General features: G+C 30.3%; 2 protein-coding genes across 2 annotated transcripts; one reads left to right on the forward strand and one right to left on the reverse strand.

The window, feature by feature from the left end:
- The first annotated feature begins 650 nt into the window (after positions 1-650).
- LOC101212421 (phosphoinositide phospholipase C 2) lies at positions 651-4,798 on the forward strand. Its single transcript, XM_031885822.1, has 9 exons — positions 651-1,231; positions 1,507-1,703; positions 1,790-1,925; positions 2,015-2,272; positions 2,360-2,598; positions 3,332-3,449; positions 3,652-3,804; positions 3,901-3,987; positions 4,108-4,798. The coding sequence occupies exons 1-9, from the start codon at positions 914-916 to the stop codon at positions 4,399-4,401; spliced, it is 1,800 nt and encodes a 599-aa protein (XP_031741682.1). The 5' UTR covers positions 651-913; the 3' UTR covers positions 4,402-4,798.
- Positions 4,799-9,311: 4,513 nt separating this feature from the next.
- On the reverse strand, positions 9,312-12,236 carry LOC101215625 (putative serine/threonine-protein kinase-like protein CCR3). The gene has a single exon (XM_011656687.2). The coding sequence runs from the start codon at positions 11,920-11,922 to the stop codon at positions 9,511-9,513; it is 2,412 nt and encodes an 803-aa protein (XP_011654989.1). The 5' UTR covers positions 11,923-12,236; the 3' UTR covers positions 9,312-9,510.
- Between the last annotated feature and the right edge of the window lie 12,652 nt (positions 12,237-24,888).

Genomic DNA, 24,888 nt, shown 5'->3' on the forward strand with positions numbered 1-24,888 from the left:
TTATATATATATATATACTTTTTTTTTATGCCATTCACTTTACATTTATGGACGTTTTTAAATATAGAAAAATAACTGAACATATTTACAAAATATAATAAACTTTCTTATTTATCACAAAAAAATACGAATAATCTTTCATTAATGTTTACCAGTAATATTGATTGACTAATAGAGATCTATTTGGGTTCATAATTGATATAAGAAAACCACATTGGTTTTTATAAGAATAATCACACTTTAAGCTTGTTGGATAGTACTCACTCTTTATCTTTAATAACTCCTCCCTTTATCAAAATGTCAACTAGGATTTGTACCGTTATTCGAACTTTTCTTAATGTTAGCATCATGATAATGAAAAAATTAGTTAAATAGAAGTAAAATATAAAATAAACTAATCTTGTAAATTAACAATCGTTTAAATATAGTGAGCTCTTAGTTGATGCATGCTAAAGTAAGTATAGTTGAATTGATAGAGACGAATATAGTAGTAAGTAGGAAATTTGTAAGGAAGATTTAGATTTTTGTTAGAACTTTAAAAAAGTGTTAAGAATGTAATTTAGGGTGTGTGTGTATGTAAATGTATGAATTTGTGGAGTAAAATGAGTGGAAGTGGAGGTAAGATGTGTGAAAAATGAAGATAGGAAAAGGAAAAGTTGGTAATTAAAGGGTAAATGAAGTGTAACTTTAATTAAATAGTTGAACCAACCACATTATAATTGTTGTAAGAGAGTGGACCCTATTTCTTCTTCTTCTTCTTCTCCACCATTATTCTCTTCTCTTCTCTTCTCTTCAAAACGCATCTCTTCTTCCGTTTCATTTCTCTCAAACTCTCTACAGATTTTTCCCCTTTCGGTTTCTTCTTCTCTTTCTCTCTCTAATTCCCCATTTCCCCCTCTAATTCCTTCCCCCCATGTCTAAGCAGACCTACAGAGTTTGCTTCTGCTTCCGCCGGCGTTTCAAGATGACCGCCGGCGAAGCCCCCGACGAGATCAAGAAGCTTTTTGACGAGTATTCCGAGAATGGTATCATGAACCCAGATCATCTCCAGAGATTCTTGATCGATGTTCAGAAAGAGGCTAATACCACCAGGGACGATGCTCAGAACATGATTGAACGTTGTACTAATGAACTCAAGCATTTGAATATCTTTCACCGCAAGGTTCTTAATCTTGAAGCCTTCTTTAAGTATCTCTTCAGCGATCTCAACCCTCCTCTTGAGTCTCTTGGGGTAATTCCTCACTCCTCTTCATTTTTCCAATTTCCTTTACTTATTGTCTATTCAGTTGTGTGTAGAATAGAAATCAATTAATTGCTTAGTCCTTTTTGCGTTCTTGCTTTTATTCAAATGGATCCTGGATCTCTCTCTCTCTCTCTCTCTCTCTCTCTCTCTCTCTCTCGCTTTGTGTGTTGTCGGTGTGTGTTTTTGTACATCAAATGTAATGTTTGTTTTTTAGCTTTTCCAATCACTGAACATGGAATGGGATATGTTCTCTCTTTTTTCAGGTGCACCATGATATGAGTGCTCCCTTGTCGCATTATTACATATATACAGGACATAATTCGTATTTGACTGGGAATCAGCTCAGTAGTGACTGTAGTGATGTGCCTATCATACAAGCTCTACAGAGAGGAGTTAGAGTAATTGAATTGGACATATGGCCAAATTCTTCAAAGGATAATATAGATGTTCTTCATGGCAGGTGTTTTTTCTTTTCTTTTTCAGTAATGGGTATCTTTTATTTTATGTTTTTCTTTGATAGTTCCTGATTGGGAGATTGCTTTTCAGGACACTTACGACCCCAGTGGAGCTTATTAAATGTTTGAAATCTATTAAAGAGTATGCTTTTGTTGCATCTGATTATCCGGTTGTAATAACATTGGAAGATCATCTTCCTCCTAATCTCCAAGCTAAAGTGGCTGAGGTAAAGTAGTTTAGTTTTTTGCCTTTTCCTCCTCTTTTTGTTTGTCTGTGTGTGTATTAAGACCTTTTAATTTTTCTGAATTGTTGTAGATGGTTATGAGTACATTCGGAGACATTTTGTTCACTCCTGGCTCCGAATGCTTGAAAGAATTTCCTTCTCCTGAATCACTAAAGAAAAGGATTATTATATCAACCAAACCACCTAAGGAGTACCTTAAGACCAAAGATGCTCCTAAGGAGGGTGAGGGTGAGGCACAGAAGGAAAAGACTTCTGGGAATGGTAAAGAATCATCAGCATGGGGAAGAGAAGTGTCGAGCTTGAAAGGTGGTACTGTGACTGACTACAAGGTGTGTGACGGATGGTGCCTATGAGTTTTGTCATCCTTGTGTTTTCTAAAACAGCTTTTGATCTTATGCTTGGTTTCTACATCACAGCAAGATTTGGATGATGATAGTAACGATGAAGAAGATAATGAGGATGGAGATCCCAAGTCTACAGAATCTTCACAGTATATTGCTCCTGAGTATAAAAGTTTGATTGCTATTCATGCGGGAAAGCCTAAAGGTGGAATTGATGCATGCCTCAAAGTGGATCCCAACAAAGTTAGACGTCTGAGCTTGAGTGAGCAACAATTAGAAAAGGCGGTGCTTACTCATGGAAAACAAATTGTAAGGTATGAACAAATCTGTTTTTCGATTAAGACATCAATAGTATGTAGTGTCTCGTTAATGATCTTTGAAGTGTAGGCATAGAAATGTGCTAAGTGAACATATATTTTAATGGCCTTACATTTTAGGATGTTCAAAGTCTTATGAAATTTTGTTAGAAAAGGAACCTCCTATTATTAATTTATTTAATAGAAATGGTAAAAAGGGTAATTAAGGAAAAATAGGTAGTTAGTTGTTTAAGAATTAAGGATTTATTTGTAATTGGAAATTGAGGAGAGATTTTGAGAGAGGAACAGACCTCTCGAACTGGCTGAGTGTGTATGGTGGCATGTTTACTCAACCATTCATAAATGAAGTTCCCAATATAGAATCAAGTTCTTGTGTTTATTAGAAAAGGCAGAGTCACTCTGTATAGAGCCATATTCTCTTTCCCTAATTGAGGAGAGGAAGCTTTTGGTGTCTAAATGCCCTAAAGTTATATGGATGGATATGTAGGGTTAGGATGGTTCAGATTTTGTTAATCTGTTCACTGCTTTAGGCGTTCCTATTTAATGTGATCTACCACATTTAAAAAGAAACATTTCCTCAATTTTCCTTTTCCTTTCCCTTGTGAGAATAACATTGTTCATTGTTCTGGAGTTTATATCTTCAGGTCTATATGTTGTCTCTCTGGAGTTTGCTCATTCTCAGAGCAAATTTTGTTACTTTTCTTGATTTTTGTCTTCTTACCTTCTGTAGGTTTACTCAGAAGAACATTTTGAGAGTCTATCCAAAGGGGATCAGATTTGACTCGTCGAATTATAATCCAATGATTGGGTGGACGCATGGTGCTCAAATGGTTGCACTGAACATGCAGGTCATTTCGTCTTCCTCCTCTTAACTTGTTATAGATTGTTTAATTACAAAATTCCTTTGATTCATTGTTTCCCATTAAGCTCTAGCAGTTTGAGATGAAAGATTAGATAGCGTCTTAACCTCTTGCTAGCAACCTAATTAGATAACATCGTATGAAACTAAGACTCCCCTTCCTAAATTGGATGATCTGTGACTTATAATAGGGCTATGGAAGGTCACTATGGATAATGCATGGCATGTTCAGGGCTAATGGTGGTTGTGGTTACGTTAAAAAACCAGATTTTATACTGAAGCCTGGTTCAGATGATGAGATCTTTGATCCCAGAGTTAGGTTGACTGTGAAGACAACTTTGAAAGTAAGTGCTCCGCAACATTTTTATCCTTCTCGTTTGTCTGTCCTTCAGTTTCCTTTGACCATACTGACGATGTTGGTTCTGTTTGCTGTTGATAAGGTGACTGTGTATATGGGAGAAGGGTGGTATTATGATTTTCATCACACACATTTTGATGCTTACTCCCCACCAGACTTTTATACAAGGGTATGTTAATGATAGGCCTGTTGGATTGATTTTCTAATCGCTTAAAAACACTGTCTTATTCATTTTATTTTTCTTGTAGTTTTTAGATTAAAAAGTTATAGCTTAAACCTGTTTATGTAGGTGGGAATCGCTGGAGTCCCAGCTGATACAATAATGAAGAAAACAAAAACATTAGAGGATAACTGGGTCCCTGCTTGGAATGAGGAGTTCGAGTTTCCGTTGACTGTTCCAGAACTCGCACTTCTTCGAATCGAAGTTCATGAGTACGACATGTCTGAAAAGGATGATTTTGGGGGCCAGACATGCCTGCCTGTTTCAGAACTAAGAAGAGGGATTCGAGCCGTTCCGCTCCACAGTGTCAAGGGAGAGAAGTACAAATCTGTGAAGCTTCTGATGGGGTTTGAATTTGTTTAACAATTCAAGGTAAGGCAAAACAAGTTCGATTACATCAATAATTATGTACAGCTTCAAAATTAGTAAGCAGCTTTTGTTCCTCCTCTTCCTCACCCCCTTCTTGATTCTGTGTTTATTATCATCATTATTATTATTATTTGTGTCATTTAGTTTTTCTTATTTTGTGAGGATGTTTTTTTTAGCCGAGTATCAATCATCATGTGTAGAGAAGCTAATCCATATTATCCATCTCATTTCCTTCAATGTTCAAATGTATTGTTAAATAATGTTCTCTTTTTCCCCTTTTTTTGTGGGACTGTTTCAATAGATGTCTGTCCAAAGCAGTTGTTAGTGACAATACACAAATTTGTATGGTGAGATTTGAGTTCATAGAAAAGGTTCCTTGGATTTTATTTTACACATATCTTATTATTGTTCAACTTTATTATAAAAAATATCTTTGTTTCTTTTTTCTTTTTTCGGTCTCTTTTTGGATAAGGTAGCTCAATTTTCCACCATTCAGCATTATTGTCATCTCCCAACATTTTATTTTAAAGAAATTTTTGGCTCTGCTAAGCTCCAAAGGTTGTTTATTGGATATATGGGAGTCTCATTGTTGCTACAACATATAATAATCTAAACCAACAAACAATTGATTTTTCTTTCTTTTTTTTCTTTCTTTTTTCTTTAAGGAAGGCTTAAATGATTGGTGAGCTTGGAAATTATAAATTATTATATTAGTACTTAGAAGTTTAAATATATAAATATATAGTTTGACTTGCCTTTTTAAATCTCTTGTTTAAATTATATAGTTCTTAAACTTCTCATCCTTCCCAATATATATAAGCTCAATGAAATATTTGTCGGTGTAAAACAAAAGAAATTTATAGAATCAATTGCAAATATTTGCAATTAACTTCAAAGGGTTGGCAACTATAGTCAATTGTAAAAAACTTGCAAATATAAAATAATTTAGATTCTTGTCAACGAAGATAACGTTTGTTAGAGTTTAATAACAATATAATTTAGGGAAAATTTCAATTTATACCCTTCACCTTTGAAGTTTGTATCAATTTAAAATTTTAACTTTGTGAGTTGTATCAATTTATACACTAACTAATAATTATATCGATTAAGACTTTAAACTTTTTCAAGTGCATCAATTTAGACTTTAATATAATTGTATCAATTTAAACCCTCTATTATGTTTTACTTGAACACACTTATAAAGTTTGAGGGTTTGAATTGATACATGTATGGAAATTTAAAGTTAAAATTAATATAATTGTTAGTTCAGGGTTTAAACCGATAGAATCTTCAAAATTCAAGACTCAAATTGATACAATTATTAGTATAAAGTTTAAATTGATAGAACTTCCAAAGTCAAAGAATATAAATTGATATTTGTCCTAAACATATGACCAGTAGGATTTTATGATGGATAGAGTTATATAAAAATGTTATATACTTAATTGTGAGCACTGAAAAGTGCTTTCTTACTGCAATTACCCAAATTTCATAACACTGAAAAAAGAGGATATTTTTAAATTACATTTTGGTTTTATACTCTAAGCATATAATCTCTTAAATTTTAAAGCTTTTAGTTGCATCTATCTAAATATACTTGCACACATATATAACTTTTAAGTAAAGTTTCATTGCATTTCATGTTAACATAGTTTAACATTTTGTTTTTGTCTATTACTTCTATTATCTCTACTATGGCTATTAAAAAGTGAGGATATGTGAACAAAGATTTTGGACTTATATATCCTTCAAAATTCAAACTAATTACCAAACCATTCTTTTTCATGATTTTGTTTATCCCAAATTTAAGCTTTTTTTCTTTTCTTTTTGAGCAATTAAATTCAAACTTTTATTACTTCTTTATCCCCAAAACCTAACTTTCTATTAGGTTAATTAGCGATTATCTAAATTCTCATGAATTACAAAGCTAATGACTATACTAATTATATTTAATTTAATATAAAAGTAATTACTAAATTATTTCAATCAAAATTATACTCATCAAATATAAAATTTTGCCAATTTTTTATTTATATAAATAATATATTATCCAAATTATAAAAAAAAAAATTATAAAATGATGATTAATTTTTATGCTTTATGAATATTTTAATGACATAATGGAAATATCAATTCACCACTTATGTCAATATCAAACCTATAGAAACATGAAAATATCCATAGAAATATTGACATGTCTACAAAAGCTTAATATTATAGTTATAAAAACTTTATATTAATTAGTATCGCATTGACTGTTTGTCCCTAAAAATAGTGTAATATTTATCATGATTCAAAGCGAGTTCATGACACCTACAATGAGAAAGAAGTCATTCTCACTGATTAGTTAGCTTTTAAAGAAGATGAAAAAACGTCACAATCTTTATAAGATATATATACGTAAACTGTGTTTACTAAAATGAGTTTAGTTCAACGATAATTAAAACATTTTATCTTCATAGAAGGTTCAATTCTTTATCCACAACTGTTGTACCACAGAGTATAGATATAGATATAGAGAAAAAATGAACAGTTAAAAAATTAACTTGAAGAATCTTCAAAATCGACCTCAACGATTAAACTTGAAATTTTTTTAGAAAATAATAAGAAGATTATGATCTTTTACTAAAAAAGAATACATATCAATCTAAAAAGTACACATTAGATACATATACAAGATATGAATACAATAAAATACATCTGCTTTTAAAAAATTAAGATATATACACTTGAAAAAGTATTTTGTGTTTTCTACCTATGGTTGAGTTATGTCATTTATAGGTAAAACTAGTTTTAGATGTTGGTTGTATTTTATTTTGGATAATTTTATCTTAGCATGTATTGGTAATATGATGTTTATAGTTTTTCAATTGTCTTTATCCATAAAAAGGTTCTATTATTGTTTTGGTGTGTTAATTTATTCCCACAAATGCTCTTTCCTATTAATTAACTAATGGAATTGAGATCCAATGAGTCAAGATGCTACGAGGTTACCATTTTTTTCTTCAATGTCTTGGCAAATCATATACACAAATGAAAGCATGAAACTCCAATAATATTAATGATTATGTCCAAAGTTATAATACAATATATATAAATAATGTATGTCAGTCACTACCACTTAATAATTATTTGTTCTAAAAACCTTAGACACGTTAATTTGTTGATAAATTTTTTTTCCCTTTCTAAACATCTATTTGATTTCTAAAAAAATTGAAAACAAAATCAAGTTTAATTTTTTTTTGTTTTGATATAATTCTTATCAAGTTAGAAATAGCAAATAATTATTGAACTGTTTATAGTAAGCATTTGAGAGGTGAGGACATAAATCTCACATCAAATATTTATTTGATATAAAAAAGTTACGAATTTATTTGTGTTTTGACATAAAATTGAGATGTATTCATAGTTCTAACCATAATAATAAACTACTCTAAGAAGTTGGTCAAAAGCATATGTTGAATTTTGTTTAATAACAACCTAATATATTTTATAAGAGGAAGAAAAGAAAATGATGTGATATTTTAGAAACTTGAATTAAATAGAAACATTATTAGGTGCCAAAAATTTCAAAACATTGGACCCTCTAATGCTTCCCTTCCATTGTGAGCCCTTTGAATTTTTGTTTTGAGAGAAACCAAACTTTTTGCCATTGCAAAATAAAGAGACAAGCTTCTTCACCTGCCCTCAACATTCACCCTTATTTCTTTCCTTTTCCTTTCATTATCACTTTCTTCTTCTCTCACTCTCTTTTTTTTTTTAGATCTAATTTCAAGTTTAAAATGCTATACTTTTAAATCTTTTATTCCACAGATTTGAAATTTGTTTCCATTTGGTTCACACCACTTTACACATCTAACCTCAATCTTTCATTAGATATTCACTCTCTTCTCTAAGTTTTTTTATCAATGGTTATTAATTTATTTTAAAGAATTATAATATTTCTCTATTTTTTTAATATGTTTTGAAACTTTTTATTTAAAATTTGAAACTTATATCAAACTCAAAATTTAACATTTCAAAGGATATCTTTTCTTTTCTTTTCTTTTTCTTATTCATCTGCTCTTCATCTATCCACCGTCCGATTGAATGACTTTTATGAGACTACAATGACTCAAGAACTAACATCGAAGATCATACCCTACACGTGTCCTTACCGTTCGAATCTTATCTTATCTATTAAATGCAAAGAGGCAGCCTTGTATTTGTGTTCTCAAAGTCAAATTCTTCAATTTTGCATTTTGGACCACTTCTTCTTCCCTCTTTCTTTATTTCATGCAAAAATTTCATCATTCCTTTTTTAGGGTCAAAATCTTTTCAAATTTTTTGGAGAATATATAGAAAGAAGGGCTGAAGGCCAATTAAGTACCCTCCAAAAGCACATGGGAACATCTACAATACCCAACCTCATTTCACATTCAATCTTCCATCTTCTTTTCTTTTTGTGTTGCATTGATAAAATCATTGGCTTATCTATGATATCTTTTCAATATTCTTTAACTTTCCTTTTTGGTTTTTGAATTATTATTTCTTATTCATCAACATATTTGGGATGGTCCCGTCATCTTCAGCTAGCTAGTGGTTTGGTCGAAATCGATTGTACCAAACAACAATGCACAAACATAGTGAAAAGATAGGTTCCTATTAACATTTTGAGAGTTGCATAGTGTAAACTAATGATTTGGTTTGCTGGGGGGCTGTTTTCAAAACTATAGTTCTATGTTTGATTATAAAACATCTCAACATTTTTCACCTATGAGTTTACCCAAATGGAAAATTCTAACTCAAATTTCCAATGGACCAAGAACATTGCGACAGTTCCTTGATCTCCAAAGGATAGTTTGATTAGGAAAGAACAAAGATGCTAAAACATAGTGAGAAAGAAATCTATACAAGTTTGAGGGTTGCACAGTGAAATGAAAGTGATGTTAGTTGGGATCAATGTTAGATGGAAAAATCTCTACTTTTTTACACTAAGAATATACCCATAAAGAATTATGAAGGAAGGAAGAAAGAAAGAAAAAAAAAATGAAGAAGAACAGCTCAAAATTTTGGTTTTTCTCTTTGGAAATTTTCTATCTTTTTTTTTTTTTTTTGAAGTTTTTACTCTGAAACAATGGAAATTCCACCACTAGAGATGCTACCATGGCTATCATCACAGAGATTCAAAGCTCGTTCCAAATTAGAAACAATGTCGGTCATCGTGGGTCGGTCTTTCCCTTCCAAATGCACGCAATGCATCGCCGTGTAAGCCACTAGCTCCACTGCCTCCGCTTCGTTGATCTGCGGTGGTCCGACTCTTTGATCCAAAATCTTCCCTAATTCCCCCGCCATAATCACAGGCACCGCATAATCGACCACACTCACCGGTGTCCCTCCCTGCTCCTCATCCTTGAATATAGCTCTCTTCCCTGTCAAAAGCTCCAACAACACCACCCCAAGCCCATACACATCACTCTTAGCAGTCAAAACATTTAATCCATAGTACTCAGGATCAATATAACCAACCGTCCCAGCTGCCTTTGTCGGCCGATAATCACGATCCGACCCTGGACTCATCAATGACAACCCGAAATCAGATACCCTCGCCGTCCAATTAGCGTCGAGAAGAATATTGGATGATTTAATATCCCTATGGATTATGGGAGGGACTGCATAGTTATGAAGATATTCAATCCCTCTAGCTGCATCTAAAGCTATTTTGATCCTCATTTTCCAAGAATTTACAACACTACTGGCTTTCTCAAAGTTGTTCTTGTCATGAAGATGATTATAAAGTGCGCCATTTTTCATATACTCATAAACCAACAACCTCTCATCTTTCTCTTCACAGTACCCAACAAGCCTAACCAAATGCTTATGATGGAGTCTAGACAAGAAGGCCAATTCTGAATCAAAAGCACTCTCTTTCTCCTGGAACTTCTTAGTTTTCTGCCCTGTTTCACCTCTCTTTATCGCTACTTCCCGACCATCGTACAGTTTCCCTCGGTACACGACGCCGAAGCTCCCCTCACCAATCTTATTCTCAGGTGAGAAATCATTAGTAGCCATGGCAAGCTCAGCTAGAGTGAATTCTTCTGCTCTATCCGCGTGCTTGGACGACGTACCACTCCTTTGCCTTCGCATTATCCGTGAACCTTGTCGCCTTATTGTCGACGACCGCGACGGAGGGCTGTTGTTTGTGTTCGAAGTTGTCGTTCCACCATTAGAACTAGCAGCTCTAGTGATGGTAGGCTGAACAGAGTTATGTATCTTCTTATTCCCAAAACAAACGCCGGTCCACAAACAATAAATAATTGTGCAAATCCCAGCAAAGGCCCCAACTGATCCCACAATGCCAAATGCCAACAAACCCCTTTTCAAGGCAGCTGGCGTAGGCGACGGGGTTGTCACCGGTGGCGACCGTGGAGGTGAGGAAGGCAATGGTTGCGGCGACGATGGCGTTGGAACAGTAAAAAAACAGCGATTACAGACATTCCCAGAGTTAGAACAGAGGGTTTGAGATAAAGGATAAACCCCACAACTACAAGAAGATTGAAGAACACAAGGACCAGGAAGAATCTTGGGAAGAGAAAGTGAAGAAGGACTTAAAGAATTATTGGACCAACCAGGCCCCCAACAAAGAACAGAGAAATTACTCGTTGTTAAACCACAAACAAAATCAGATCCTGAAGAAATTAATTCAAACGAAGTTTCACGAATCAAATCAACAGAAAATCCTAAGCCACCCCAACATATAACCGATCGATTCGAGACTAAAATCCCACAGCTATGGCGTTCACCGAGAGCTAATTCAGAGAACTCCACAGAATAATTTGAAGGAAAATCCAACTGCCCAAAATCATTATTCCCTTTACAAACTAACCCACCAGAGATATTCAATCCACAAACATGAAACCCACCGGCGACGATACTCAACATTGAAATATTACGAAACCCATTTTCGATTTCGGTTGCAATCGACGAATTTCTACCCCAACATCGAATAGATTGATTCCCTTTCAAAATCCCACAAGAAAACCCGTACCCAGAAGAGATAGAATCATATAGAAGAGAAGAAAATCCACCTATCACTTTGTTGCCATCTCGCCAGCAAGTTACATTGCCGGCACCAACGACTGTCGCGCAGATTTGGTCGTCGCCGACCGCGAGATTCTCGAGAAGAACGTTGGGGTTATAGTAAAGTCTTCTCCGGGTAAACGCAGCCGTGGTCAAGTTGAAGTTCCAACAGAGTATAGTGTAGCCGCCGGACCTTATACCGCAGAAAGTATTCCGACCACCGGATACAGCGGAGAAGGATATACCGGGTTCGATAAAAATGGTTTGACCGTCACGGAAACACAAAATCCTTTGAGTCGGCTGCTCGGCGACGATGCCACAGACGGTGCGGGAGCCGTAGCTAACAGCAAGAGTAGAGGCTGAACCGAGAGCTTGGATCGACGGAAACAGGGGGAAAAGGACGGCGAAGAGAGTGAGGAGGGCGAGGGCGAGGGGGGGAGAGGATAAAATCGTCATTTAAAAGAGGGGAGAGATAGGAGAGGGGTGTTTTGTTGGGTTGTGGTGTGGTGTACTTCATTGGGAGTAACAGCCATGAACAGAGGAGAGAGAAAGGGGAAAGACCCAATTGAGGAGAGGGAGAGGGAGAGAGGAAATGGGTTTATAGAGTGAGAAAAGGGTAAAAGAAAATGGAAATTGAGAGAGAAAAAGAGAAAGGAGAAATGGAAATGGAGTTTGGTGTTTCCATTTTCACCGGAGAAGGAGCTCTGAAACTACGGGAAGGCGAAAAATGGTTTTTATTTGAAGACTTTGAAAAACAGCGTGTTTGTTTGGCTGCCGTTTTACTTTCAAATACGTTTTATATTTCTACGGTTTCCTTTTTCGTTTCAATTCCATTCTCTTTTTTTACCAAAGCCTTTAAAATGTTCTTTTTCTTTTCACTTTAGTTTTTTCTATTTACTTCCAAATCCTTACCTATTTACTCTCTTTTTTTTTTCTTAAGTTTGAATTCTTTCTCAAACAAATTGTATTTTGTTCTCAATTTTATATGCCTCATTTCAATTGATAAAGAAAAATACATGTTTAAAAATATTTTTATTCAAACATTTTCTTAATTAAAAATCATTTAAAATGTGTTTTAAGAATGTTTCCCACATTATTTTCAACCCTCCCAAATCACTTATTTCATAATTAAATACTCGTAAATAAATCTTTTTAAGTTTTTAAGATTTACATTTTTATTTGTAAGATCTACACTTTTATGTTTGATTTTCACTACTTTCAATTTTAGTGGCAGTGTCTACTAAATCAATTGTTATCACCTTACTACTACCAAGGATAACTTTCTATTTGTCTTCAAATGGTTCTTTCCAATTTTCTCAAATTAAAAACTATTATTGATAATGATTTTGATTGTTGAAAGAACAATTTAAGAAGTTGGAGATTAAAATCAACCAATTTTATTATTGAAAGAGTAAATGAAATTTAAACTTTTTTTTTCTAAAGTTGATTTATTTAGTATATGTCCATTTGGACCTCACTTTTAATTTTTTTTTCGTTTGAATAGAAAATTTTCAAAAGGTACAATTTCACGTAGTTTTTATTATTTTAAATTTGAAAAATTAAACTTAAAAGTTTTCTCTTACACAGTTATATCATAAAATTATTTTTAAATTTTAAAATATATATAACTATTTAAAATAATAAGAAAAACGATTGTAAATGAAAATATTTACTATTAAAATTTTAATTTCTATTTAATGATAAGAGTTAGATACTAATAGATTTAAATTAGTTTGTTTTGTAGATGTTTTAGTTGATACGATAATAATTAATAAATTTAAAACTTATGAAACTAAAAATGTAATTTTGAAGTAAGTGTTAGTTATGATTAAAATGTAAAATTTTCACCAATCTATTCCTTTCTTGTAACACACACTCTCATGGAATGGGGATTTTTCTTTTCCTCTAAAAAAACCTCACCTCATGATTATTGATGAACATATCAATTTGATTTTATTTTTTCTAGATTAAATTATAAATTTAATGCATTAAAGCAATACAAGGAAATGAAGAATAATGATTTGAAGTACATATCAATTTTACACAAAAGCTATAAATTAATTTTTAGTTTGATTCCCACTTTTATGTCAACTATTTGAATTGCTTAACTTTGCATCAAAATCAATACATCCATTTCTCACTAAAATTAATTTCCATTTTCTACCCATTTTCCTTTCAACTAAATTTAAACCATTTTCTACTAATTTTCCTTTTGAAATCAAATAATCATCATAGATTCTGCTCTACAATAATACATAGATTTTATCAATGAAAAAGGATGAAACTATTTGACTTACCATCAACTTTATTGTTCCTAATTCTACCAAGTGATTAGAAAACAAAGTTTTAAAAATAGGTGAATGGTGTACAAACCCAAACCCAAAGTTTACTATGATTACTTATAATTCATTTTTGTAAGAAATCATTCAACTTAAATATACTTTAACTATGTAATATATGTATCATCGATCTCGAGATTGAAAGCATGATTTAAAATTAGTATTTGGAGTTGTTATTAAAATTTTGTTTGATTAAGTAACTCATCTCGAATAGTAGTGTAATGATCTTATATTGTTGAGTTTTTCCTTTATATGAAAAATATCGTTAGGGTTTGTTCTATCAAAATTATATAAAGAGGTGTTTTCAAATATAACAAAATAAACCAAAATAATTATAAAATATAGCAAAATTTCATCTTCTATCAATGATAGATACTAATGTACACTATCGTAATATAATCTAAAATTGACATAATATAAAATTTTGCTATAATTTATAAATATTTTCAGGAATTCTTTTATTTACAATAATTTTACCATTCAAAATGAGATTTTTTTTAAAAAGAAAACTTTTAACTTTTACTTGGAGTATGTATGAGTAGAATATCATATAGTATGTCTAAATGACTAGAGAATTTGTAGCTGAATCCCTCCCCTCTTATTCTATGTTGGTATTATCAAAAACCTTATCTTTCAATTATAAAACAAATTAAATAAATCTATCTATAATGTTAATAAAACATTATTATAGAAAATCATTCTTTGATGAAAAAGAAACCCATCACATGGGCTGAATTTATGAGTTTTTTTTTTCTCTCTCTTTTTCTTTTAATTACGTGCCTAAATAATCATATTTATAGGCATCCAAATTTTTATCCCATTAATTAAATGCCTTTTCATTAGATTGTACAAATGAATTAAAATACCAAAAGAGGAAAAAGGAAAGAAAAAAAAGAACAAAAAGAAAAGAATGGTTACCAAAGGCTTAGGTAAGACAGCTAAGGCTTTGTCATGCGTTAGAACATAAACAGCTCATTTAATTCTAAATTAAATACATACTTTTCTATCTTCCAAATTACAATTAAGATTCTTCAAAAATGCATCTAATGTCAATTAATGTAGTTTTTCTTTTGAAAAAAAAAAATACTCAACACTATTTCAACGTATCTGTTCATTTTTCATTGATGATTGGACATTTATTGTAATGGGTTTTTTATTTTAAGAGTGTGTTGTGGAAAATCAAATTGTATTGAAATTAAAAGCTTTTCATATTAATTATATGATGATTTTCTTGGTTATTTTGATAGGATAATTTGAGAAAAATAATTGTATTTAACTGACTTTGAGGTGATGGTAAATGAAACAAAGTGAAAATTATCGTAAATAGTTAATACATCAAATTTTGGAGTATAAATTGAGATGATATTTAGTTTCCAGAGTTTATGAACATATATATATAAATTGATTTTTTTTCTTCCATAAATGTATCAATTTGGTTTTCATAATTTTAAAAAATTTAAATGTTTGATCTTAATAAGTTTTCCTCATGCATGACCCACGACCAACAAACAAGTCTAAGCATAAGGAAAAATAAAAGATGACAAGAAAAAACACCGATCTCAAAAGAGAAAAGTTAGAGTCTTGGATTCTAGGACGACTAATTGAGCTTATGGATATATATGCAAATTATTCTACATTGGGAACGAATGTGAGAGGAAACACATTGTAAATAGTCTTATTCCACAAACTCAAGGAAGAAAAGGATAAGTAATCTCCAAAGGAAAACTTTGATTATTCTTTTGTGTGTTTAATTGAACGAGTTTAGCATTAGTGTTTTAGTAGACTCGACACTATATTGATGCAAGGAACCGCTACAAGAATTTTTACGTATCTTGACACTTTTGTTTTTCTATGCATACAATTTAGTGGATGTGGATGGGTGGTTCAAGCCTCTCTTTTTACTCTTTTAATATGCTTAGATCTATATGTTTATACTTTTGGAAGATAGTTTGCATTTTGTTGTTGGAATTTACTAAGCAGCAATAATGTGCAATTTATAGTATGTTATTGTGTGGAAATGATAGGTTTTGGGAAGTAACTTTTTTGGTTGGGGAGAAGTTGGTTTACAAAGAGCTTAAAACTATTGCATGTTTATTATTTTATTATTGGTTGAATTTGAGTACACAATACAACACTTTGGAAAACCACATTGGTTGTTTTGGATTTTAATTAGTATCTTCTTTTGATTTGTTTTTTCTCTTGTTTTTGTGGGAGGAAGCTAGAGCTAAGTAAACCTTAGGCTTTTGCTTTTATTATTTGTTGTTTATTGAAGTACATATATAGAACTATATTATTTTCATTACCCTTACAACATAACACATAATCTCTACCACTTCTATGTTTAGATTAAGGATTAATAATAATAATAAAATTAATGGTTTTGCGTACCAAAGTGACTCTTAACAACTTCAAAGTTTAACTAATTTCAAGCAAGTTCAACTTGAAAAGACGAAACTAGACTATGAGAAATGAGTCAACGGTCAAGCTTACAAGAAACCCACGATGATTGACAAAATACATACATTTTTTTTTACAAAGAAACGTATATATAGTTACTTCTTGCAATAATAAATTATTCCTATTCCCAATTTTATATGATATCATTAAAGTGATGTTAGTTCAACGAAAACATGTCGATACCAAATCTTGGTCAAAGAAAATATGAACTAGATGATCTTCTCATGCGACAAAAATATATCATGAATTTGTAATTTGGAGAAGAATACACCTTGAAAGAATAGAAAAATCTCGATACTATTTTGGTGATTGTCACATAGACTCTAATACTTAAGTTAGCGCAGGAAACAACTATGTAGCATATAAAAAGTTTTAATATATGAGAGTGGACTTTATTTCTTTAAGAGTTTATCTTACCACTTATCTAGAGTGTTTGTTGACCGGTATGTTTCTCTTTTAGGGTTTTCGCAATATATTTGATTTCTATAACTTTCTAGACTCTGGTTGGCTTTGAACATCGTATTTTTGGCTCGAGCAATCGTTGCTTTTCTTTTGAAATAATTTATTTTGCCTCTCGATTCATTTAAAGAAAACTCACGAAACTATTCCATATTTTCTTCGATAACAAAAGTTTCTCTAAAGAGTAGGCTTCTTCCAATCAAGCCCTACTCATAAGAACACGTTTTAGAGTGGAATTCACCTTGAGAAAGGATCAAATCTATCTTAGAGAGCGTATTAGCTGGTTGGTTTTTTGAAAGCCATTGTCTGCTTTTTCAAATTTATTATGTTAATTACTTTGTTGTTTTTCTTATATTAAATTTCTATTTTTATGTCATTTTGCTACATTGTACTTGTGACATTTTATTTAATGAGTTTTGATGATTCTTTTCTACTTCTGAGCTAGTTTTCTTATGAGTGAATTCAGTTATGTGGATATCCTTAAGGGCTGTTTGGAGAGGAAAAGGAAAGAAAAGAAAAGTTTTAAGGGGAGGAGAAGGAATAAATTTATTCCCCTCTTATTCCTTCCTAATTCTTCTTAATCTTTTTCTTTCTTTCTCTCAATCTTCTCTTTTCTCCAATAAATAATTTTTCGATCCCATCAATTTTTTTTCTTTTTTTCAAAAATATGAATATCTTTCCCTTAATAATTATATTTTAACAAATATAATTATATTTTCATTTTTTCACAACAATTATATATATATATGTATGCACGTATACAAATAATTATCAAATTTCTAACCAAATTCTATTTTTCAATTTAATTAAATAAACACCAAAAAAATATTTAATTAAATTCAAGTTCAACGACACTAACCATTCAAATCCAATAATTAATTAAATATTCAACCCAAAAATATTTAATTAATTTTAGTTCCACAAAACCATAAATTCTAAATAAAATATCTTGTGATTGAACTGCATGACCCGTTTTTGTTTTGATTTCCACAGTTTTTTTTTTTTTGCATTATCATGATTTGATGTTTACTATTTAACTGCATTCTGAATAAACATTTTTTTTCCATATTTCATTTCGTTTCAATGCTATTATGTTCGTCGTTGGTTGTTTAAATTGATTGTTAACGATACACAATTTTCTGATATTGCACATACAACATAAATTTTAAAAAATAGATATAATTTATTTCGCACATAACGCATCAATAAATTTATTTGGAAAACTTGCGTACAAAACGTTCAAAATTGACATCGTATTTACGAAAACTAATGAAACATGTTTTTCGATAAAAAAAACATTCAAATTTCGATAAACTGAAAATACGGTACAAATTTTTACAAATGAAAAAAAAAATTAATTTTTTTAGTGTATTGGATTTACTATACAAATCCAATATATCATTATCATGATATAATTTATTTCTCTCCCTCTCTCTTGGTCGATTTTGAGTTTATTTTCGTTTTACATCTCTTCTATGTTGAAGGGAGAATAAATAGTGCGGACTTTCCCCGACGTCTTTGAAAATGTCGGGAAAGGTTCCTTTCACCGACTTATGTAGTACACACGTTGGGGAAAGTTTAAATTATAAACTCATTATTTAAACTTTTCCTAACGTGCCCCTGCCACACATTGGAGAAAGGTGACCATTGTCACTTCAATACGGACACTTTCCGCGACGTGTGACAAGTTGCACGTCGAAGAAAGTTTAAACGATAATTATTATTAAACTTTTCGCAATGTCACTCCACCTAACGTCGATGAAAGTTTAAATGAAAAGTCAATATTTAAACTTTTCCAACGTGCCCCTGCCATAGGTTAGGGAAAGTGTAAATTTGTCGTTACAATTTCCACTTTCTCCAATGTGTAATAGGGTGTATGTCGGAAAAAGTTTAAATTAAAAATCAATATTTAAACTTTCACCGACGCACGCAAAATTACGTCGCAGAAAGCGGCTTTCCGCGACGTATAGGAACAAGACGTCGCAAAAAGTTTAAATTAAATTTAATGCGTTCATTTTCTGCTACTTGTGACACGGTGACATCGGGGAAGGAAAACTTTAAACAATAATTATCATTTAACCTTTCCGCGACGTGCACCCTACCACACATCATGAAAAGTGAACACATTAAATTTAAATTTAGATTTTCCCGATGTCTTGTTTCTGTACGTCGTAGAAAGGGACTTTCCGTGACGTAACATTGTGTGCATCGACGAAAGGTGATCAACGACGACACACCTTTTGTCAACGTTGTTTTTGGCATTGCAAGTGTTTCGATTTCTTGTAGTGTACAAATAAGACTATTTTTAGTTCACTTTTTATATATATAATTAATTATGATTAGATTGCAACCACAATGTCTCTTTCTTATAAACTTTGGCGTTTGGTTTGTATTTCTTGTGTATGGTGTGTTTAGTCATAAGCAAAAAAGCCTGTTCCTTTTGAATTAGATTCATTTATTCAGAGATCTACAAAATGGGCACACATGCCATTGCAACGTTGACATTGTTTGCAAAATCTGAATAAGATAAATATGAACTCAATTTTCATGTGACAACAACCATGAATTTGTAATTTGTAATTCAGAAAAAAATACAACGTCCAAAGTAGAAAAAGATCTATTATTGTAATAAATGTTGGGGTGAGGATTTGAATCAGGACCTCTTGTCCATAGGAACATACAAGTGCCAGTTGAGCTAAGCTCATGTTAGTCACTTTTACGATTTTTTTTCTCTATCGTTTTTTTTTTCTCTTCTTCTATCTTTTGGATCTTGAAAAAAATTAAAAACGCTCCCAAATCTAAACGACCGTGTATCAAATAATCTTTAAAAAATCGTTTAGATTTGGGTAGCCAAATTTAAACGATTGTGTATCAAGTAAATGATCTTGTAACAATAAATACTAAAAAATATCATCTAAACAATCGTTTAGCAAAGAATCTTAAAAAAAAATTGTTTAGATTAATGATTGTTTACCAAATATATTATGTACTTTATGTCAATTAATCACGCCACATTTTTTATATTTTTCATTATGGATACGTGGGTTTTTTCTGTTTAAAGGGTAAATAATTTTTAGCCCCTTTATTATTATTTTGAAAAGGCCCTTTAAATAATGTACTTGATTTTATTTTAATTTATTTATATTAACACAGTTTAATAGTTTGCAAAAAGGAAAAAACAAAACATAAGTGCATCAAATCAATTAATTAACTTAATTTATGGCATGCATGTTCAAATAATCATATTGACTATACAATGAAAATTATTCATTTGTTACTTATGATCAATTGAATTATATTTTCAGTACATGATGTGAATTATCTATTAATTCATTAATGTATCACACCAAACTTACACACTAAATTTGATTTAAAAAAAACGTTTAAATCAAATAAAATAAAATTTGTATCATCAACTTCAAAACCGTTAATATTTTTTATTTTATAAAATAAAATTATTAAGAATAGCATCTTTGATTTTTAAATTAATATTCAATAATTATTCTTTTTGTTTTTAACCCACAAAAGTTTGAAAAACAAACTAAAACAAATATTACGAAACGAGAAGAATGGAAGAAATGAATTAGGGTTGCACCTAAACGCGTTTAAAGACAAGAAAACAATGAATGAAAGTGCAAAGGAAAAAGGAAACGTGGCGTGAACTGAACGGAATACGCGCCTCAGAAGTGAAACACGTGCGGGACCTTCCTTTTTAATTTGTTCATATTAACACCACTCCCCGACTTTGACTCTTTTAAAGAAAAAAAAAAAAAACTAATCCTTATTAAAAACACAACTAATTAATATTCAAATAAAAACCCTTCTCTTTTTACTTTTACTTTCGTTTATTTTTTTTACTTCTCTCTCTTCTAATAATAACTCTTCAAATTACTTCTTACTTCATTTTTTTAATAACACTAAATGCATCTTTTAACCTCTTCTTTATGATTAACCTTATTTTTATTACTCTCAATCGTTTTATACTTATTTATCTTTACTCATTTATCTTCTATTTTAATTTTTGAAGTTGGAAAGTCTTTTCTATTTTAAAAATAGATCATTTATGTTTGTCATTTTTGTTTGAATTATGTTTTTAATATATAGTTTTTGGTTGGAGGGTCGATTCAAGTTTTAAAAATTTTAGAGAGATTTCAATGTCAAACCTTATGTTCTTTTTTTAATTGATGACGTGTTTGAAACCAAATAATGGATATCAAAACCTAATAATTACTTGTGAACATTTTAATTCAAATTCTTGAGTTATACACCTCTTTAGGATTATGATGAGTTATTACAATTATTACATTTTAAACATAAGCTTTTAGAGTAATTTTGTTTTGACTTATAAGTTTTTTAAATTTTGTATTCTAACTAACATTTGACTTTTTTTACCTTAAACAATCACGGTTTCTTGGTTCTTGATGATTCTCGAAGATCTATTGTTTTAATAAGTGGATGAGTATGTATCGATGTCATAAAAATTAAGAATATATATGAATTTAGAAAATATCATAATTAGATTTAGAAAATATGTGTCGAATAAATTACTCACTCCAAAAACACAATATCCATCCTAGATGTTCAAAACTTGTATATATGTATATATAGTTTTAAACACAGAGACAGCAAGAGATAAAGAGAATATACTAGTTGATGATGGACATTGAATGGGAAAAGGAATAATAATAGAGAGATTCAAATTTGAAATTGAACATTGGGTATCCCACAAGTTCACAATTGGTCAAAAGAATTAAATATGAGAATAAATAGAGAGGGTGCTTTGGAAAGTGAGAAAAAGGCAAAGAAAGTGAAAGGAAAATGATTTTGTTATCAGCAATCAAACAAAGACTATGTCAACAAATTTAATTTCTTCTAAACACTTGATAAAGTTTTTGAGGTCATCAACTTATATGATTGGGTGCACACATTCCACAAATTTCAATGTATTTCATTCTCGAATGCTTTTCTTTTCCTTTTGCCTCTTTTTGCATTTTTCTTTTTTCCCACAACAATTGTTTCAAACCATATAATAAATAAATAAATAAGGACATGCATGCATTAGTAGAAAATCTCAAAAAAGTCATTTGAAACCATGTAATGAATGATAAAACTATTGCATTCCACATTCCAATGTGTTCGGTATTAGTGTTTAGTGATAATACAATAATAAATTGGATACAAACTTATTTATTAACCTTTCTTATTTTTTAATTTAATCTAACCTTTTTTAAATTAATTTTTATAATTTTAAAAAATGATACACGAAAAACATCAACTCTTTGTATAATATGAAATACAAACTTGTCTATTTATTTACATTCAATAATAAGTTATAGACTTTGGATTTCTTTAAACCTATACCTAAATTACACCATTCTCTAATAAGTTTTAAATTAAATTCCATTTTTCTTTTTTAAAACAACAATATAAAATTATTATTAAAACTATCATGTCTTTCCAGGTTTATGTTTGCTTATTTACCATTTTCAAATTATATTTTTTATTGTCTAATCGAATTTAAATATAGAAACAAGTTTTGGAAAAATATATGTTTTTTTTTTATATTTGTTTAACTTAATTTTTTAAAACATCCATGAAAAATAAATAGTAAATCTTAAAAAATTATATAAAAATTGACGAAATTTTTTTATAATTAGTTAATAAACTTTGATTGGCCTTTTTCTTATAAAAGTAAGACAACATTTAGATGTATATTATAAAATATTTATGTAAATGTAGCAAGCATAAATTAAAAATGAAAAAAAAATTCCTTGAATTCTCTTGAGCTATAACAACTAACTGTAAAAAAAAAAAAATTAAATATCATAATTTCGATCAATTCTCCAAACCTGGATAGAAAATTTGAAATTTGAATGAAAATTGAAATGATGGACTTATTAAAATTTCAAACCTATCTTAAACATAATGTTAACTTTTAAATTTTATGTATTATATGAAATATAATGCACATAATGGATGGGAGTATACAAAATAAAAGTTGTAAATAGGAAATGTAACTTAATTAGAAAACTAAAATAAGTATTATTGGTAGAGTTTGATTTAAGAAAGTTTTGAGCCAAAATTAGGGTAAAAAAACTAAAACACCCATCCAATCAAGACTTAATTAGGAGTAATCCACAAGAGTAGGTCCGATGAGATCAGTAGCCATCAACCCACCAAAAGATGAGGTCAAAGGTGATGAATTCAGTATGATGGGTTTTAAAGATTGAAAAAATATCGTATATTTAAGCTCCAAAATTTCATTATATTATGATGAAAAATGATGGAAGTTGATTTCTTCTTCTTCTTTTTTATGGATCATATATTTTCTTTTTCTAATGTGAGTATATATGTTTATCCAGATTTGCACACTACTCATGATTTTATATATTTATATACATATAGCGTCTAAATCAGTTTGGCTTAGCTTCTATATCTTAAATTTAAACTAAATTAGAGACTTTTCAAATCTTGGCTTTTCAAATATTCCTTCCTATTTGGGTTCTATTGTTGTATGATTAATTACATCCAATCATCTTTATTATTATTATTTAACATTCTAAATAAATAAATAGCCCATGGACCCACCTACTTTAAATTATTATTTGTTGTTAATCTCTCCATACTCTTAAATATTTTCCCATAATAATTTTATCTTTTCATTAATTCTACTGGTATAGTGGTAATTTGACAAGAATTGGATGGATTACATAATCGCTAATATAAAAGTTAGTATCTTCGAGACGTATGAAAGGAGAAAGTGAGTGACACATGACGATGAACACTAAATATAATAAAAAAATATCTACTTTAGTTATATCATCTACCAATAGCTTTAATTGAAAAGGTAGGGTTAAAAGCAACAAATAAGAAAAGAAATTATCCCAAGAATATGTGTATATAAGAATCAAATAAAAGTAGTAAACTCATTACACTTTGAGCAAACACATAAACAATTATAATCGATTATAAATTATAATAATAGATATGTAAACGTAAAAATAATTTCAAACTCAAAAGTAAGTTAGAGTGATGAAATGAGATACTTCTCAAAATAAAATAATAATAATAAATTGAAACTTTTTTCTTGACCTAATTCAATTTCTAATTTTTTTTTATCAATTCATTAAGTTTTTTGTACTACAAGAATTTGAGACTTTAATGACACATTAGAATAGTAGAAATGGGTTTAGGGGGCAAAAAATGACATTATAATGTAAAAAAGGTAAACCATGATTTTCAAGGACCTCCTATCCACATGTACAAACATGTTTCAGTTGAGCTGAGTTCATGTTGGTCGGAATATTTAACTTTTCATCATCAATATATTGATCAATTTACAGATATTGGTAGTCGATTCTTCAAATTGTATGAGAAACGACATGAAAAACGCATCTTATGAAAATCTACAATTGAATATTTTTAGAGCACAAAAATGTAGATCAATTGTGTAATTATACAATAAAAATATTACGAGAGCATGTGGACAATAATAAAATGTTACTAGAAGCTAAGTCAATCAACAACACAAGAAAATAGTCGACATTACGTAAACATTACAGCAATTAACCAATTTGGACCTCAACAATGACAATTTCTTTGTGTCAAAGTTCAATTAAGAGTGACATGTGGTAGATGTCTAGAAAAAAATGATCATTAACATACATTAAATCAATGTCATTAAGCAAAATAAACGAACACTTTTTTGGTTGTGTCATTAAATGTCCTATCTTGACAAGGTCTTCAAAGATGTAAGTCACGAAAACCATTCATGACACATTTTGTGTCGTTAAATTCCAATTTTCTAGTACAATATTTAATATTTAAAATATAAAGAGGCAAAAAAGAAAAAAAATTAATTTTTTGGAATAGGAAGAGAATAAAAAATACAATTTAAAGAAGAACATTGAAAAGGATGAGAACACATAAAAGTAAGAGGATAGAGTACTTGAGATGTATAACAAGTAGATCATGGAATCTTCAAAAATGCAAATAAAAACAGCTAAAAATAACATAATTGATAAATTATTATTTTTTTCTTTTAGTTAAAACCCTAATAAAAAAATAGCTAAACTATTTGATGTGAAAAAAAAATGAATTCAATATATTTTTGGAGAAAAGAAAAAGGAATTAAAAATGAGGTGTTGAGGAAAGGTTGTGAGGAGAA

This window comes from Cucumis sativus, chromosome 5 (genome assembly GCF_000004075.3).
Source record: "Cucumis sativus cultivar 9930 chromosome 5, Cucumber_9930_V3, whole genome shotgun sequence".
In the NCBI taxonomy this organism is placed as follows: domain Eukaryota; kingdom Viridiplantae; phylum Streptophyta; class Magnoliopsida; order Cucurbitales; family Cucurbitaceae; genus Cucumis; species Cucumis sativus.